The 20,394-nt window shown below is 33.1% G+C and overlaps 1 protein-coding gene across 1 annotated transcript; it reads right to left on the bottom strand.

Moving 5' to 3' along the window:
- Positions 1-10,034: 10,034 nt before the first annotated feature.
- On the bottom strand, positions 10,035-11,828 carry LOC149559753 (1-aminocyclopropane-1-carboxylate oxidase-like). Its single transcript, XM_089824268.1, has 3 exons — positions 11,627-11,828; positions 11,058-11,305; positions 10,035-10,813 (listed from the first exon to the last, which is right to left on the bottom strand). Exons 1-3 carry the CDS (start codon positions 11,726-11,728, stop codon positions 10,195-10,197), a joined length of 969 nt encoding a protein of 322 aa, XP_089680394.1. The 5' UTR covers positions 11,729-11,828; the 3' UTR covers positions 10,035-10,194.
- Positions 11,829-20,394: the final 8,566 nt, after the last annotated feature.

Raw genomic sequence — 20,394 nt, 5'->3', positions numbered from 1 at the left:
AAAATAGAAAACTTTAACACTTTGTTGAAGACTAGAGAGACAAAAACATAAAAAAGAATAAACAAACATTTCTACAAGAACTATAGACTTTGATGTTAACTTTATGTTTCTATAAGAGTTAAAGGACACAAGAAGTGTAGATAAACTATCAAATATACAGTGCACAAGTGCCCAAAATCTAGATTAACTAGTAGAAAAGAAAATGAATGAGAAACCATGAAAGCTATAATCTTTAATTGATTCTAGTACAAAACAAAGCTTTGGATAACTATAAGACACAAAATTAAATATAAATTCACCAATATACATAATTATGTTTTCTGGTAGCACCTCCTAGACTCCTAGTCGTATAATGATGTGATAAATTTAATTTATATAGGACATCTTAGGTCTTGGTTGTTAACTTGATGAATCATGAGTAGGATATTTGTTGAATTTTATTGTGAGTTCAAGAAGGTTAAAATTTGGATCCTTGAATATTTATTTGAATGGAATGATATTATAAGAGTAAATATATTAGTAAATAGTTAAAAGAAAAATAAGGCTATTGAATGTACAATTTAGTAAGAGTGTTTATTTCATATCTTCACATTAAAATAAAAATTTTGATCAAGAAGTTTATGAGATGTAAAATTATAATTGATTATTTCACTGATTGATATTTATTTATAGTGTATGTAAATAGTTTAGAACAATCAACAATAATGGATTCAATTAATAACTGTTTATGCATTTAATTCAAACATAGTTAAATAACATACCAACAAGAAAATGACATAAATAAGGATAAATGATCTATCTAACATCACATTGTAATTTCTCTAAAATGATAGACAACTACAAAATATTTAAGATGTATAATTTACATTTATTCTATCATAGATGTTTCAAAATATTTGTACCTATAAATTAGGGATTAAGAGAAAATATTTTCTAACTAAACCCATTTCAAAGTTAGATGACATCCTTGTTGTAGGGAGATTTGGTTGAAATAGCTATGGCTAAAATAGTTCTTACCAGAAACCCTCGAGTATATAAAATATAATTCTTTTAGTGAATTCAAAATTTCTAACAATTTACTTATGGGGTTTTGGTTGAAATAGTTTTGGCTGTAACAATTTTGACCAAAATTGTTTCAACTTGTGCCCTCTAGGTAGCATCCACATGATCAAATTACTTAGAAAATAAAAAATTCTTAACTCTAATAGCTCATATCTCCATCTATAGTCAACTTTATTAAAAGAACTAAAACTACTTTTTTATAGATTAGAGTCAAGAATATGCTAACATAATTTTTATTGCATTTTGATTAGCTATAATATATTTCAATCACAAAATATTGAATGTAGGTATTTTAAAATTTAATAAAATTTTCATTACATAAAAAAAAGAAATAGTAAATCATGCAAGAAATAAATTAAAAGATATGATTCATAGTCCTTCTAAATGCACGTATGTATTTTGATTGGAATAGATTTGATAGGGAAAATATGGTTGGATATGAAAATTATCTATTTTTGATAAGTTGAATTTGGAATTGTAACAAGGGAGAAAAGTATAGATCAAAAACTATTTTTCTTTTTTCATTCAACATATTTTGAAATAAGAAGAAAAAATCCTCTTTACATATTTTTTTAGTGAGAACTAGATCATTTGATTTCCAATATTTTTGTAGTAATGAAAAAAATCAGCTTTAAAATAAAAAGAAAATATCAAATTTAGTTCTAAAAAACTATTATAATTAATATTAGACATAAATTTTATCTATTTTTACACACTTAATTAGTTTACATCATCTTAATATTTCAAACAAAAATGTCACTTTTATGTGGTTGAACATGAATAATTTGATGTTGTTAACTTCTTCCTTGTAAATGTCTAACACGTGTGCCCTAAAAACCATGCTTCAAAAGTATCGTTAATATATCACCACATCATTTAATAATACTCAACTAGTGATTTGATTTTGTAAAGTAGTCTAAAGATCAACCAAAAGTCATTCTTATATGATCAACCAAACCTCTTCTTCAATATAAAAAACCACTAGAGTAACATACTTCTACTAGAGAACTTACTACATTTAGAAACTACCATACTATCATAATTATACAAAAAACTAGCAACTATCATATAGTAAAAATTATTAAAAAAAAAACTTAGCTAAATTAACATCTATGGGCACAAAACAAGGCCAATGATTAATAACAAATAAATCCCCATCAAGTAAGAAGTAACTAGAAACTATAAACATAAAGGAAAAGCAAGATAGCGAGAGATAACTCTCCTTCTAGTTATTCAGTTTCTCCAGCAACAGTTACAGCCAATTGTTTGTCAAAAAGCCATATAGCAATTAGGTTGTCTTTACCTCCTTGGTATCATTTTTCTCCTCCTTCCCAACCTAAAATATATGGAGGGTGTTTAGGGCTAAATGTATTAGAAAAATAGAAAAGTTAGCCACCGTTTAGACTTATTTTTGTTGTCTTCTTTTTTCTTGATGAGACTAGTGATGGATTCTACTAGTTTGGCAATATCCAAATAGGTTGAAGGTTATTTATCCATGGAAACCTACCCCAAATTATTTCCCTCCTTCTAATTATCACCCCCTTTCATATTCCCCTCTTCCAAATGAATATCAACCCCCACCAGTGTATCTCCTTGACCCTTTATTTTATTCTCTACTCCATGTTTATGTCCTTCTAGATTAGGTATCCTAACAAGGGAGGTGACCATCGCCTTCTCACCCATGCCACTACCTTTCATAGAACTTTGGGTATTAGTCTCAATTTTAAAAGTATCAGACACCCGAGAAGGCAAAGGACTATCCTGACCCCCACCTAGATCCTCCTCATTCTTATCCTCACTAGTAGTCTCTTCCTCATCTAGGTCTCCATAATTTTTCCTGTATTTCCTTTTGGGCCTAGGGCCAATTTCTTCCCAAAATTTTCCATGGAGTTAGAATTAATGGGGTTCTCTTTACTAGGAGAGGTTGGGATTTTTTCTCTCCCAATTTTTTACTAAACCTGCTAGTACCCTTTCTATTTGTTGCTCTAGCAGTTTCCATATAAAAGTTTCCAATTTTCTCAATTTTAACCTTCCCACAAATAGTGGAAGGCTCCTTACCAATTTAGTTTTCCTAGAAGGAGATGAAGTTTGGGCAATCTTAGAAATTTTGAGAGGGGAAGTGGTGCTACTAGAAATTTGAGGGTGGAGGCCCTTATAAAAGTTAAACAGGTGAAACATTAAATCTTGGTAATAAATAGTGAAACTTTTACCCTCTTTTGTCTTCTTTTGAATATTCCAAATACAATCTTCCATTGATTTCAAGAATAGGTAAGGAAAAGAGATATATTCCCTATTCCTAAAATGGTTAAGAATGGGGAAGTGATAATAATAAATCACTTTATACCTATCTTCCATGGTAATGCACCTCATTATTACATAGAAAATCATACCCCATAGTTTGGGAAGCTCCTCCTAAACAAAACTACCATGGAAAAGAATTAGAGCTTCATTAGTTCAGAAATATTTTTGCAAGCTCTTCTTGTCTATGAACCTCAACTACTTTCTCCAACTTGTTCCCTATAAAGCAAGATTAGTGGCATTTGGTATGAAATCCTCTGTAATTTTAGATGAAACCCCATTAATATTCACCTAGCAGTTCTTCTAAGAGTTGACAAAATTTCACAAGACCTTCTCATAGAATTAGTCCTCCTTCCTTCAAATAAGTCCACACAACCTTATCATTCCTGATGGTATCTTCAATTTTGGGTGGCTCAATCTGAGTATTGAGATGATCTCGAATAGTTCTTCATTCTCAAATTTAACAAAAAAATAATCCACAACTTATGTCATCTCTATAGCCATACTCCCAACAAGCTCAAGAAATATGCACAAAGAAAACTAAGAAAATCCTTTTATTTTTTGACAGCCTAACTTGTTAATAAAATGGGATATGATGCATTGATTACACTTGGTATTTTGGTAATTTAAATTGGAATAAAATTTATTTGGAAAGAGGCACCCGTTGGGATTGTAAAAAATTATTGCAAATCTTGCCTAGAGCTATGAACCTATACTTAGGATGACTAGTCATAATTAGGGAAATTAATGAAAATGTGAGCCAATCTAAATTCATTATCACAAGAACCCACACCTTATAGGGAACCATAATTAGAATGACTCCCACAAGCCATATTTTTAAAATATTTATCATTACCTACAAAACTTATCTTTTTGAATGAGCAATAAAATCCAAAAAGAGGGGTAAAAATTTATTAAGACAGAAAGGAATACAACAAGGAGAGCTCAACAAGGAGCTCGATCCTAAGCAACAAGATCATCAAATTCTTACACCATCTCAAAGGACAGTTGCCCCCTATCCCTAATATTCCAACTCGGATCATGACTAGAAGCCCATTTGGCTAAACAATCAGTAGGTCTATTCCATTCTCGCGGAATATACTTGAACCTAATGAACTGAAAAGAGGAAGAGAAGAAAAGAATCTGCTTAACAATAGTGGCCAGCTGCCAACTAACATCCTCAAGCTCTTGCGAAGAAAGAATGTTCACCACCACCTGGGAATCAGACTCACAAATAATCTTACTCCATCCCCACAAGCAACACTATTCCACAGCATATAAAATAGCCCGAGCTTCCATGAGATTGTTAGTATAATCGCCCTTATGAATTGAGAAGAAAAAATTAACATTCCCAGAACTACAACGAGCCACTCCGCCAATACCAGCCAGACCAAGATTCCCACGAGAAGAACCATCAGTGTTAATTTTCAGAACTCCACAAGGAGGAGGAGTCCAGTGCCCATCCCGATTAACTTGACCCTTCCTCTAATGGTGAAGCTGCCTGGACATAGAAGGAAACCTATGAGCCGCAACCCCATCCTGCAGATGAAAATTGAGGCGATTATAGATAGCAAGATCAACCGGATCCATACGCCCATCAAGCTCACACTTCACAAGAATAGTTTCCTGGAGAGAATGTGATATTTTCCAGCAAAGATGCAAAACACCAAGCTGAACATCTTGGAATATGCAACGATTCCTCTCCAACCAGATATGCCAAAGCATGAAAGATGGGCCAGCAATCCAAGCAGCATGGAGAGAAGAAGACTTGGAGGGAGCACTACCCAAGCGAGCCCAGAACTCAGGCAAAGAGGAAGCATGCCGACAAGAGCAACCCCAAGCGCTCCACCAAAGGTGCCATATCTGAGTAGAATAGGAGCAATGGAAGAACAGATGGGAGACAGACTCCTCTCCATTACCACACAAAACACAATAAGAGGGGCCCTGAAATCCACGTTTACAAAGATTATCCCAGGTAAGACAATGGTTGTGAGCCACTAGCCACATGAAAAAATTGCACTTGGACCAAGAAACTTTATTCCAGACTTGCTTCCACCAAGGGACCTCAGCATCCCCAAATAATTGTCTAGTTATCTCCTGATACCCAGCAGAGACATGATATTTACCAAACAAGGTACCGCCCCAAGCCAATACATCTAGACCAAGCAAAGAGGAACACTCTCTAGAGGCCAAAATTTGAGAAAGCTCCTGACGATCCATGTCTGTACCTCCAGGAGGCCAATCAGAGGAATGCTTCCATCTATAACCAACAACAGGTCCCAATTGATAAGGAGTCTTGTAATGAGCCACTTTATCCCATCCAGCGGCCGAAAAAGAGTCACAAAGAGGCTGAAGATGAGGGTATATGGATAAAATGGAATGGAATCCATCCCAAGCATCAGACCAAAACAAAGCCTGAGAACCTCCTTTACATATCTAGAACAGACCCCTCTTCACCAACATCGCACCTGTCTTCAAAGTATGCCAAACCATTGAGCCACGACCTTCAAGAGGAAGTGCAAAAACAGAGCAAGGATAAGCACCATGAAAATATTTATGAGTGATAATATGAGCCCAAAGTTGATGCTGTCTAGAGCACCATCGCCAATAAAGTTTAGCAGCCAAAGCTTGTCTACTCAATAGAGCAGAATGAAGACCAAGACCACCCTCCTTTTTAGGCCTACAAACAGTTGCCCAATTAACCAAGCTCCATTTAGTACTACGCAAATTACCACTCCAAAGGAATTGTCGAGAAAGAGCATCAAACTCCTTTAGAAAGTAAATAGGTGCAGCATGAACCATGCTTCTATAAGTAGGAAGAGTTTGGATAACAGCTTGAAGAAGAGTAACCCGGGTAGCAGTAGAAAGCCATCTATGAGTCCAATGATTTACCTTATCCTATGAGCAATAAAATCACTACTAGTAGATCATACTACCTTTCCCAAGTGTGGTTATTGATAACTCTTTGTTCAATATCATAGATTTTTGGATGTGACCATTGAATAATTTTCTAAGGAGCTTGGCAAGAGTGAGGTGCTGGTGAAACAAGAAAGTAAAACCTACTACTAATGTAAGTGCATTAAGAAGCTCTGGAGGTTTGTTCTTCAAGAGATTATTTATTATGTTACATTGGATGGTATATTTTTTTGGTTTTATTTTCATCAATTTTTTTCTCATGATCCAATTCAAGCACAACATTAAGGTTTCTATTCCCTTTTATCTTAATTCTTCCATTAATTTGCAAGTATTAATGGTCTAAGGAATAATTTATTTTCCAACCTTCCTCTTCATGATGTTTTAATGCTACTTATTTATGATTAAATAAAAACTCACTCTATTGTCAAGCCTCTTGAGATGAAAGGGCCATAGGATGCTTCTGAGGAGAGCTCAGAGGAATCTCATGATTACTTTGACATGAAAAATAGTGAGGGAATACATTTAGAAGAGGATCATGAAGAGCCTAAAAATAAAGGTGAGGGGAAGGGTATGGTGGCTAAGACTCAAGTGAAAACCCCTAATAAGAAGAAACCCTCTTCACCTAAGAAGTAGACAAGAAGGCTACAAAGTTTGATGATGATTCAATTGAGGATGAAAATGGCATAGAGACTAATATTGAAGAGATTGGGCCTAGTAGTAAGAAACCTAGGAAGGGGAGTGATAGGAAGAAGAGGAAGACTAGTCAGACTAGAAAGCATTTGAAGTCCTTTGCACCTAACAAATAGGTTGGAATTTCCTTTGATAAGTATGATGATGAGGGTGATGATATGGATATAGAAATTGATGATAAAGGTTCTAGCAAAAAATCATTTGGGAAGAAGAAACAATTTGAAAATGGAAACATAGAGAATAGTAAAGGCTTGGATTCCCCTTTGAACCTTATTAAAGAACAATATGGAGAGCATTCTCTTGTGGAGGAACTAAATGTGGGGGCAACCATTTCTCATTCAACTCAAGTTAACATTTTGGTCAAGGAACCTAGTGCCCCTACCAAATCTAGGAAAATGGTCTGGAAGAACATGAACATGAATAAGGTTAGGTTTGGCATTGCTAGGGAGACCTCATGGTTGGTGAAGTTAAATTTAGTAGAGTAGATCTTCAAGAACTCATTAATCCATCTCTTCTCATCCATAGATCTTCTCATCATTAATGTTGTTAATAATGCCAAGGAATAGTTTTCTAGATAACTTTAGGCAAGTTAAGTATATTTTCCATTAAATAATCAAGCTAAATGATAGATGACTAGTGTGGAGGCTAGGGGAGTTGGCCATAACAATTTTGAAGCTAGAGATAAGGATAACACCATCATGGGTGTTGTGATGAACATGATGAATTTCTATAAGATGGAAGCAAATTTCCTATAATTAGATAACAAGGTCAACATAATTCATAATTCTTTGAAAAATATCATTGATTAGAGCTATAACATTCTCAAAGCTTCCAACAAGGACATTAAGATCCTAAGATTTCAATAAAGTTGAACACTCTATTGGGGAGAAGGATATTATTGTTGTTCATGAGGACCAAGGTGTTGCCACTGAGAATAAAGAGGGGACTAGGAAAAGGACCAAGGCTAATACTAGAAAGATGGATACGAATACCACTTTTGATATCAGCTAGATCATGGAGGAAATTGAGAATATTGGAAAGCTTAAGGAGTGGACAACAAAGCTGATGAAGAAAATGGGTTAACTCCCTTTGTTTTCCTTGTTTGTACTATTCATATTGTGTTTCCTATTTTTGTGGTTGCAGTGCTATCCTTTTGTTATTGTCTTGTTTTTTTGTTGGCTTTGTCCCTCTTTTGTTCTATTTTGTCTTGTGGGCTTAATGTTTAATCTCTAAGATATTTTGTACAAAGTTTCAAGGGCCCTTCAAAACCTATAAATTCTTTACCAAAAACTCCATGTTCATACCCCACTAGGTTGTCCACCACTTGGTTCCCTTCATGATACACATGCTAGATTTTAATTTCAAACCTATTTAATAGTATTTATGTATCCCTTATTATTGATATGACATGCTATCTCATCTTAAAAAACCCCTTAATTGTCTCAATGACCACTATGGAGTCACCTTCCACCACAAGGTTTTGAATTCTCATAGTGCAAGAAATCTCCATCCCTTAGGGAAGTTCCATTGCTTCTGCCTCATTGCTAGAAATTTTAGCACAATTGCTCATGTAACCGCTAATGTGATTCCCTTTTTCATCATGTATAATCCCTCTAGCTGCCCTCTATTGTTTCTTGTTGATTCATAAAATTTGAGTTTTCACCAAAATTGGGGGTGTGAGTTTCATCTAGTACCCTTTCTTATATGGACCTTCGTGTTGTCCATTCTTTCCACTAGATGAGATATATTCCACAATCCTACCCATCATTTGCTAGAGTGTGGAAAGGAGGTCTCTATTTACAATTCAGAGTACACTCTCTAATAAGGACCATAGTTGCTTTGAAGACTACCTCTAGGGGGGTTAATTTATCCCTAAATATATGGTTGTTACATTCTTTCCATATATTCTAATAGATATAAGGGGGTATATATTTCCATGTCAATTTAATTAGGGGGTGGTGGGAGGGACACTCCAACCCAAAATGAATTATTGAGCATTACTATTCAAGACCCAAGAAATCCCCACCTAATAAAAAACTTCTTTAAAGTTTGAATAGAGTAGGAGCAATGAATTAGGAGGTGAGGGATAGTCTCTTCATCAATATTACAAAACACACATTGATTAACCATCTAGAAGCCACTCCTCTAAATATTATCAATCCTGAGTATACTATTGTGCATAACACATCACTAAAAGAAATTAATCTTAGGAAGGAGATGAAACTACCAAACATATCTTTTTTCCATGAAGCCTCCCTCATCGATATTACTAAAATAGGCCAACTTAACACTGAAGTCCCTCAAGAGTTCTTGTCCGAAAAAAATTATCTTTTTCTAGGAAGGAAGGGTTACGAGTTTATTTTAGGAGGTTCCTCATCTACTCATAGATTTTGGGAAGATAGATGGCTTGGAGACTCTCCTCTAGTTAGAGATTTTTGAAGCAAGTTCATTTGTGAGAATCATGATAGTAATATCATGAATGGTGTGTTCTTCTATTTTCCACTAACAAAAAGTTAATGAAAATATCATTTTTAATTTGGACATTCTTTCATAACATTAGAGTAAATTTATAGAAATAAATTACTAATATTAATGTAATTTTCTTATTTTTAAATATTCAAAATAAATATCTTGTGTGAAATTAAAAATTAGATTTACTTTGGGATTCATTTAAGTTCAAATTATTTAGACTAATAGATTGATCTTGAATTTGTAAAGATATCTTCTCTTTTAACAGTGACCATAGAAATTCAAATTCATGAGTTCCATGGTCCAATTAGAAGGAGGAGATACCAATAGAGTAGTAGATAATAAATAATAAATAAAACTAAAAATTGAAAAGTAATAAATATTGAATTAAATTTGTAGAAATTAGATAAATGAAATGTAATTTGTAATTTGATTTTTGAATACAATTTCTATATATTTATTATATTTTACTTGGTATACTTTTAATTCATCTTCATTGTCTTAACTACTCTCATAATCTAAAGCCAAATTTTTCTCATACCAATGTAAACCAACAATATTGAAATTTTACATAACAAATAATAGCAAAACTAAAAATATTATAAGAAAAGGTAAAAAATCTTATTATAATCACGGTATCTATTACATTCAATAAATTGAGTTGATAAAACTATTATTTATTATCCACCCACCTAACTAAAGTAACAACTAATTTATTTATTGTCTAACATAATTTCCTAACATTTTCTTTAAAAAATGTTAATTCAACCTTCCCACTGCTTTGAAACGAGGCTCTTTTTCTTCATATTTCTGTTCAGAGTAAATCTTCATGTAGTCACCAAATGAGTACTTTGGATACGCAGATAATTCATGAGCAGCATTCCCATTGCCTTGAGCTTGAGCAACGGGCTGAGGTGCAGGGCTCACAACTGCATTGTATGAAGGATTATAAAAGGATGCCACTGATAACCGGTTTCCGTCCTTTGTTGGGAGAATTCTGTGCCATGCACTCTTATACTTTCCATTACTCACTGCTTCTATCTGATCACCAATGTTCACAACTATTGAGTGTTGCATTGGTTGCACATCAATCCAGCTGCCATTGTTGAGCACTTGAAGGCCAGGAACCTCATCATCTTGGTACAAGAGAATGAGGCCACCCGCATCCGTATGAGCACGGATGCCCTTTATCAGATCTGGCTTTGGGCAGGGAGGATAATGGCTCACCTTTGTGCCAAAGAATGGCTTCTCCTTCTTCTCTTCCCCTGCAAATACCCTTTTCAGAAATCCTTTCTCCAGCCCCAAGCTTTCACTTATTATTTCCAACAATTTCTCTGTCAGATTGAATATTTGGCTGCGGAACTCCTCAATTGTATCCCTGTACAAAATGCAAAAGGTAATGGGCTAGATGTTTGCATTAAATTTAATTAAATGAAAACAAGGGTTTACTCCAATTCTATTATGCCAGATTATAGGAAAATAAGATGCATTAAGGTTAAACTATATGAATTGTTTCTATTGATTATCTTTGCTGATTGTTAATAGAATTATATAGAAAGATCAACTATAATAATGTGCACTCGCACCAGTATAGATTAGTATTGATTGAATATTAAACGTACTTGAATTCTTTTGGGTCTGAAGGCCAAGAATTTGTCTCTTTCATCTCGTGGACTTGAAAAACGTCCTCCCAGTCCAAATTCTCAATCTTCTCAGCATTATTTCCCTTTGCTTCAGCTTCAATGGCTTTGTTCAGTGCCCTTACTGGGGAGGAATTCTTGAAATCTTGTTCTCTGTTAATTTTATATTGTTCTGAACAAACCTCTTTCACACTGTCCAGAAGACCGTGGTCAATGCCATGGTTTATAATCTGCAAAAATTAAACCAATTTAGTCAATTTCAGCTCACCAATGACATAATCTTGTAATGAATGATTTCTATCTATCTATCTATATATATATATGTAAAACTGACCCTTTTTATCAATTTGCTATATCATCACAATCATTTTACTGTTGTGGTTTTATCTATATAAGTAAAATTGACCCTTTTTATAGCATAAAAATACCAAAATGATGATAAGAGAACAGTCCCAACTCCAATCCAGATTCCTTATAACTTAGTTTACCACTATAATGAAAAGATAAAAACAGCTGACCCTTCTTGTACCATATGAAACAAGCATAAATACCTGAAAAAATCCGGGAGATTCACAAGCCTGTGCGATTTGATCCATAATGGCTTTCCTCTCTCCTCCATCAATCTTCGCCACATCAATCACTGGAATACCCATTTCTGAATTCCTCTTGGAAAATCTTAAGACAATCAAATACTAAATAAATTTTCACAACTGGGAAGATAGATGAACACTTGGTAATATTCGCAACACTGAGACCCTATTTATATGTCATTAAAGAATTCAATTCACGTGTGAGAATACTTATAAGAATTCAATTCACTGTTCATGATATGATTCAGGATTGGACCAAGAAGTCAAAATTGTTGTGCATATCAGTTATACTTCCAATCATACGGCTAAATCTAATTGTTGTTTGATTAGGATTCTTGATTTTTAGGACTGTACTCCAATTGAATTTGTATGTTGACGTACTTTAATTGAAGATATATTTGTTTTTTAGTCTGAGAGAAGCATCATGATCTGCCGACTGTGACTAACACGGCAAAATTTCATTTTCTCACCAAGTCAAGCTTTCGTTTTCCACGTTTCTCCACGTGTCGTTTGAATTTCTGTAGAAATGGCCACGAAGCCGCCCACGAGATATTGTCAATAATTTAAACATTCAATTTGAGCTTTATTCTTATGATATATTTAGATAGTAGTTTGCAACGCCACTAACGATGATTTCGACTATTGTAGCCCTTGATCATCTAGCTAAAGATATGTTCATATTTATTTCTCTTAAGACATCCTCTCCTCGAAGGCCTTGATAGTTTTGGACATTCTATGTAACATGAAATATTCACGGAACATGTAGTATGTGATATGATTCATTTTATATATTTGGCAATTATACAATCTCATTTTAGATTCTTTTACAAATTCTATAGTTCATAGTTGCTCATAGTTAATCAATGTTAAGGTCTTACTTTTCTTTATATAAAGGTAACTTATAGTCTAAGGATGACACTCATAAGTCTTATAGGTATTAAACTAAAGTGTGCTTATTCATATCCCATACATAAGCTCAAAACTATTCTCTCCTCATTGATATACCCTTGTCTATTTCTAAGATATCTTGTACCCTTTGTCTTATTTTGAGTAATGGTTTTAGAGGACAAAGGCTTAATTCCTAGAGTCAAAGTATTAAATAGACAAAGGTGACTTATTTTTCCCATTAGTATTTGATATTGAAGGGGGCCCCTAAAGGAGAGGTCAATTACAATTTCAGAAGCTAGTTTGGCACTATCCCACATATTATAAATCTATCACCATCACTAGTCATTTTAGGTCACCCTAGCACATGCATTTCATGTGATGTGTCGTATGCCAAACTTTATAATTTAAAGACATCCATTATGCTCTTAAATGCACACTAAATGTGAATGCAAGTATCCTATAAAAGAATAACTATACCATATATCAATTCTAAAAGAAAATAAATGATTCAAATGTGTCTCATCATATAGGCCATTTACACATATTTCCAAATATTATCTTCAATACATCCCTTTATTAATTGTTTATAACAATGGGTTTGGAATAGGATAATCTATTCGCTAATTAAACTCACAAGCTCCTTAAATATACCTCTACACAATATTCTATAATATATTTAGGTCTATGTCGTAAAAATCTAACTTTACATGTCAAAATAGATTCATGATAATCAAGGTCAAATTTTGAGAGCACAAGATAAACCACATTGTTTTCTGATTATCTAGTGTCTTAGACATTTACCATCTACCGTAGTCCTATCATTGTAGCACCTAGAACATAAGACATGTGTGTTATAGTGAGGTTTTCATTGCACCAAAATATTGTTTTGTTAGTGCCTGATACAACCACTAAACTTATAGGACACAAGAGGTAGCAAGTCCTTCTCATGAATCCTAAAGGGAGCTCTATAGTTTGTCAACAATATCGCCATGAGCATTACCTAATGGTTTGAGGATTCAAACCTATAACCAAGTGTTGATACCACTTGTTAGAGTGGGCTTGTTGTTGCACTTAAAGACTGATCTCCCAGTTCCTCATATAACTCCTCAACTTATAGGACATAAGAGGTAGTTAATCCCTAGTCATGAATCTTGAGAGGAGCATTGAACATTTTGCCAACAACATGTTGTCCAAGTGGAGACTTTGACAGATCAAACTAAAGCTAGTGGTCAAAATGCACACTATGTCAACACATGGTAATATTTGGATCTTTCTAAGTGTGCAATATAACATGTTTGTTTTAAAAGTTTACTACACTATGGTAAATTTTGTTTCCAACACTAAGCGACATTTAAATAGTTAGTCTATTCAATCCAAAATTTTAATGGTACATTGTAGATAACCGATAACTCTCTTTGCTACTTTCCAATGAGCCTCAATAGAGTTATCCATGAACTAGCAAATTATGTTGATAGAGTATGAAATATCAGGCTTTTTAATTTTCAAGTAGATTAAACTTCCTCCATCTACCTATAAAGGTTTCAGTTGTTTTCTAAAGTATCACTATCACAAGAGGAACTACATATTTTTTAATTGGGTACATGGTTTTTTACAATCTTGCATATTAGATTGTTTGACCAAAATATTTCTATAATTAGTTTGAGTGTTCAATGTCTTACCATCTTCTCTTCAAACTTCAATTCTTAAATAATAATGCATTTTTTCAAGATTCTTCATTTCAAATGCTTTCAATGAATATTGCTGATTTCATCAATGAAATATATAAAACTTCTTATTGTGATTGAATCATCCACATACAAGGAAATAAAAAAATATAGATACATGTTCATCATTCTTTATCAATAGATTTAGATATTTTGTACTCTTGATACACCCTTCCAACACAAGCACTATAAAAAAAAAAAGAATTTATCAATTTTATCAAATCATGATCTTCGTGCTTGTTTGAGACCATATTTTATCATTTTTAAGTAACATATCAAATATTTTTGAAATTAATAAGCAAGTAAAATGAGGGCTAGCCCATAATAGAGAAAAAAATTGATAGAAGATTAGTTGGAGGTAATCATTACCTTGAGATTACCTAGTCCCATTTCTTAATATCAAAAACCCACCAATAAGCATGATAGTAAAATAAGTATTGCTAAAGACCATGAAATTATTAATACTTTACATAAACATGGCCATCACATGCAAGTCGGCCATTTTAAATAGTCTAGCATAAAAAACCACGAAGAGCCCAAATGCCAAGTAAGTAATTGACTACCATAAGCAAAAAAGTGAATAGGTAGCACACTAGCAGGAGGTATGTAATAACCCCAATAGTTTATAACTTATTTAAACACCAAAATATTTTATACTTTAGTTGTTTGACATTTCGTCAAACACTTTGCAACCAAGCTCTAATACCAATATAATATCCCTTGCCTAAACTGATTGATTTTAGCTTAAGGAATATTGTCAAACACTTGTATGTTGCCTTTCAATGCTAAGAAATTCAAAATGTTCACAAATGATATTACAATGCCTCTTACATTGAACTAATATGCAAGTGCAATTCTTTTGGTATTTTTCAATGCATATACGTGGAAACTAGATATGAAATGCATACTTACAACCAACTAACATTTTGACAAATAATTGACATATGACTATTATGCCGATCATTTATGCTATTAGATGGACATTTCATCAAACAAATGGTATGCAATGTGTATCTCCTTTATTGAATTCATTCTTGTGGGCTTACAATAATGACTACAATAATACCAAAATCTGATTCTGAATTATCTTAACAAAATCAAATGCTTAGAAATTACAATGATAACTACTAATAGTTGCAAGAGGAACCTCATAATAGTGATGCACAAGAATGGAAATGAATCAAACATAAATATTGTAGTGTGACATCATGCATGCGTACTGTAGCAGCCATTGTAGCAAATCTTATTCCAATTTATTCTCCAATTTAAGCACAAATAGAACTCTAGAATGAAGCTCTCCCAAATACCAAATTCAATAGATATTTCACCACCTCAAATGGTTGCACAACATTGAAGAGTTGACATTCTCCAATGGTTGACTGAAATTAGAAACCTTAGTTTCTTCTCCCAAGTTCTTATCAAATGCAATTCACAATAATTGGATGATAAACAATGAAGCTCTAACCTCTATTTATTATTTTCCTTCACCCTTCTAGAAGAAAATAAAATATTAATTAATTGCATTCTCTAGAAGCTTCTCCCTTTCCAATAATTAATGCACTCTCTAGAAAATTAAATTAATTAATTATAAAGTCACCCTTTTAATTTAAATTTAATGACTTTATAAAAAATCAATTTAATCAATTTCTCCTCATTTCTCCACTTAGCCTTCAGAGGGTGTCAAGGCTAAGAACTCCACTGAGATGCTAAAAAGATGGGGACATTACAATCCACCCTCCCTAAAATTGCTTGTCCTCAAGCAATCCAGCAACACAATGAACTCCAACCTCCACCTAGATCCAAAATGAAGTAGTATGTGACATCCCTATGGACACCAAACCAACTCCAAACCAGCATCATCAAGACCAACCACATGTCCTATAGCCTAGCACCCAAAACTTGAGTTGATGATGTAGAAGTCAGAATGTCACCAAAAGGAAATTTCATAGAAGATCTATGAAATCTCTTCTTCCCTATATCCACCCAAATAATATATATTGGATTGAAATCCTAAGCATCAAAAGCATGCGTTGAAAAATATGTAGCTATAGGTGAACCATATGCATTCATGCCAACTGTATCAACAATAGGTGTATCCACATCAAAATATATGGACATAGGAACATCACTAACTGCCACAACAAAAAAAATGAACCAACTCCTCATCTAAAGAAATGGAAGCCCTTGCCGTATCAATCTCCTCACATGTCTCAGCTTCCACCTCAATAGTGAGATCTTGTAAGCATTGATCCTTCAACCCATCCAAAACATCCTTAGATTCATCACCCAATTTTGGACAAGGGGTGTCATAGCCCATACATCTCATAACATCATCAAATGGATCATTAGATGTGGCCATACTACCTACATCGACATCTCTTGATAAAGCCTCAATTCTAGACTCTTGACTCTCGGTCCCACTTGAGGAAGTGACTACCTCCTACTGAAGCTTAGTGGTGCTAAGTCCATTGTCAACACTACAAATAGGACTAGTATGTGTTGCACTAAATATAGGTACATCTGTATCAGAGATTCTTGTTGGGGAAAATAAAAGCTTCCTTCCCTGCAACCTTGATGTCAGCCTTCTAAAGGTAGAAACCATATACCTTGTTTCCCTCTCAATTATCTCTGGATCTAATAAGCTCTTCCCCAATCTCTATTGATGAAGCTTAAGTTTCTTTATACTCTCTTGCAAAGCATTCATCTTAATGCTAACTTCATCATTACTCTAACGACTTCTAGAATTGCCAGTCCTCCTCTATTTGTCCATGGCTACAAAATGCTAGAGTGCTGGTCACTCCAAATACAATACCAAATTTGAAAATATAATAACTTCCCCATACCACAGGATGGTAGAAAACCACTTTGATACCACTGTAATAACCCCAATAGGTTATAACTTCTTCAAACACCAAAATCTTTTATACTTCAATTGTTTGACATTTCCTCAAACACTTTACACCAAGCTCTGGTATCAATGTAATATCCCTTGCCCAAACTGATTGATTTAAGCTCAAGGAATATTGTCAAATAGTTGTATGCTAGCTTTCAATGCTAAGAAATTTAGAATGTTCACAAATGATATTACAATGCCTCTTATAATTAACTAATATGCAAGTGCAATTCTTTTGGTATTTTTCAATGCATATACATGGAAACTAGATATGAAGTGCATAGCTACAACTAACTAACATTTTGACCAAAAATTGACATACAAGTATTATGCTGATCATATATGCTATTATATGGACATTTCGTCAAAAAAATGGTATGCAACATGTATCTCCTTTATTGAATTCATTCTCATGGGCTTACAATAATGACTACAATAATACCAAAATTTGATTATGAATTATCACAACAAAATCATATGCTTAGAAATTATAGTCATAACTACTATTAGTTGCAAGAGGAACTTGATAATAGAGATTCCCAAGAATGGAAATGAATTAAACATAAATACTTATAGCATGAGATCATGCATGCATACTATAACAACTACTATAGAAAATTCCAACTTATTCCAACTTATTCTCCAATTTAAGCACAAATAGAACTCCAGAATGAGGCTCTCCTGAATACCAAATTTAGTGGATATTTCACCACCTCAAATGGTTGCAACACTAAAGAGTTGATGTTGTCCAATGGCTAACTGAAATTAGAAACCTTAGTTTCTTCTCCCAAGTTCTTATCAAATGCAATTCGCAATAATCAGATGATAATCAATGAATCCCTCACCTCTATTTATTCTTTTCCTTTAACCTTCTAGAAGGAAATACAATATTAATTAATTGCATTCTCTAGAAGCTTTCCCCTTTCCAATAATTAGTGCACTCTCTAGAAAATTAAATTAATTAAATATAAAGTCACCTTTTTGTATTTTAATTTAATGACTTTATAATAAATTAATTTAATCAATTTCTCCTTATTTCTCCACTTAGCCTTTCGAGAATTTCAAGGCTAAGAACTCCACTTAGATGCTAAAAAGATGGGGACATTACAAGGTAACCAGTCACTAGATCCTCAGGATCTTTAAGAGCAGGTGAAGTCAATCATCAACCAGGAAGCTGTATAGCGAACGAGTAGTCTTCACCTCCTTGTCATCGGTTGCACCATCCTTGTTAGTCTACATGAGATAGAGGGTAGTGGTCAATGAGTGCATAACACAGACCGAGAAACTAACAATCTTGTCGAACTTATCCTCCAAGTTTGTGTTTTTTCAAGTCGACAATCGACCTCTCCAACCTTTCCACCTCCTAATTTTTAATCACCATGGCATCTTCCTATTAACTATGATCTCCTGCCAACACCTTATACCTATGGTCTCCATCTCCTCTAGTGACCTCTACTTTGGTATATTTCGTAAATATGTTAAATTTTTAATATTATAAATACTTAAAAAGTTATATGATAATTTAAGATATTTTAAATTTTAAATAGTTTACTATCTACCTAGAGTTAATAATTAGTAGTTTACAATAATTTATTTGCATATTCATGATTGTACATTTACTATAATCAATTTTTTATCTTTTATATTATCCATTAGATATAAATGATGCTTGATTCATTTATGATAGTCAATATAATACTCATTATATATAAACAATTTATTAATTATAGAAAGATGCCATTTTATTTTCATTATTTATAACTTATGTTTTAGACATTCATTACTATTTATTCATGGTTCATTATATATAAATGATTTTTATGTTGTCAATAATTATGAATTTAGTTCAAGCAGTTGAGTTTGATTGGTCAAAGCATTATGTTCTCATTGTAAAAATCTATGTTCAAATTTCTTAAAAATAATTAAAAATTAAATATTTTAGTTTGATCTTTCATTATTTGATAATTAACAAATACAACTTGAAAAACTACATAGCATAAATCATACTTTATAAGTTCTCTTCATAAACAATAAAACATATTCTGAAACTAATGTATCCTTACCATCAAAATATGAATATAAGAAAATTGCTTTAACACTTGCCCCTAAGAAATTAGGACATCTAAATATTGTGTGTGCAACATAATATTCTCTTTCTATAGTTTAGTGATGTTGCAACTTGCTAATTTGCATATTTACAATTTAATATTGAAAATATTTGGCAAGCAATTATGAATGTGTTGTTTAAACATCATACACTAAGACTTGATTCCTACTTCCAAAGTTTTAAATAATCAAAAGTGACTTTATTTATTTATTTATTTTTTAAATTGAAAAACAATTAGAAAAATGGGCACGTGAAAAACGAGAGCTTAACTTGCTCAGAGAAAGAATTTCTGCCATGACAGTCACAGACATATCATGATGTCCCTCTCAAGTGGAAAAGGAATAAATCATTAGTTCCAGTACGCCAATATACCAATTCAGCTATACAAAATTAAGAATCCTAATCAAACAAAATTAAGAATTCAGCTATAGAAAATTAAGCAGCGTGATTTGAATTAAAAACAATATGCACAACAATATAGCTCTCTGGTCCAATCCTCAACCATATCTTGAACAGTAAATTCATTTCAAAGTTACGTGGCTTAATTAGATAAGTATTCTTACACGTGAAAAAAAATATGTCAGTGATGGCTGAATTATTTTTGACATATAAATAGGGTCTGAGGGTTACGAACATTACCAAACATTAGTGTTACAACCATCTATCTTCTCAGTTGTGAAAGTTTGTTTAGCATTTGTTTGTATTTTGGATTTCAAGGATTTTCTTAAATGGGCATTCCACTGATTGATGTAAAGAACATTAATGGAGGAGAAAGGAAGGCCATTATGGCCCAACTCACACAAGCTTGTGAGTCTCCCTGATTTTTTCAAGTATGTATATGGGTAAAACAAGTTTATAAGAAATCTACATTAATGGAGTTGGGACAGTTCTCTTAACATCATTTTATCATTGTTATGTTATAATCTCATTTAAGAGCCACCAAGATTAAAACAACAAAGTAAAATGATTATTAAGAGATAAAAAATGATAGAAAGGGTAAGTTTTACTTATATAGATAAGAACAAAGTTTTGAAAGAGTTTTGGTTAGTGTCGGGATTTCTTTCTTACAATTATTTCACTATGGTTACGTTAAAACTTTATTATTGATTTCATTGTC

This window comes from Cupressus sempervirens, chromosome 4 (assembly GCF_028749045.1).
Source record: "Cupressus sempervirens isolate cs-2001-9-10 chromosome 4, ASM2874904v1, whole genome shotgun sequence".
Lineage (NCBI taxonomy): Eukaryota > Viridiplantae > Streptophyta > Pinopsida > Cupressales > Cupressaceae > Cupressus > Cupressus sempervirens.
This window is presented reverse-complemented; position numbering and strand designations above follow the sequence as displayed.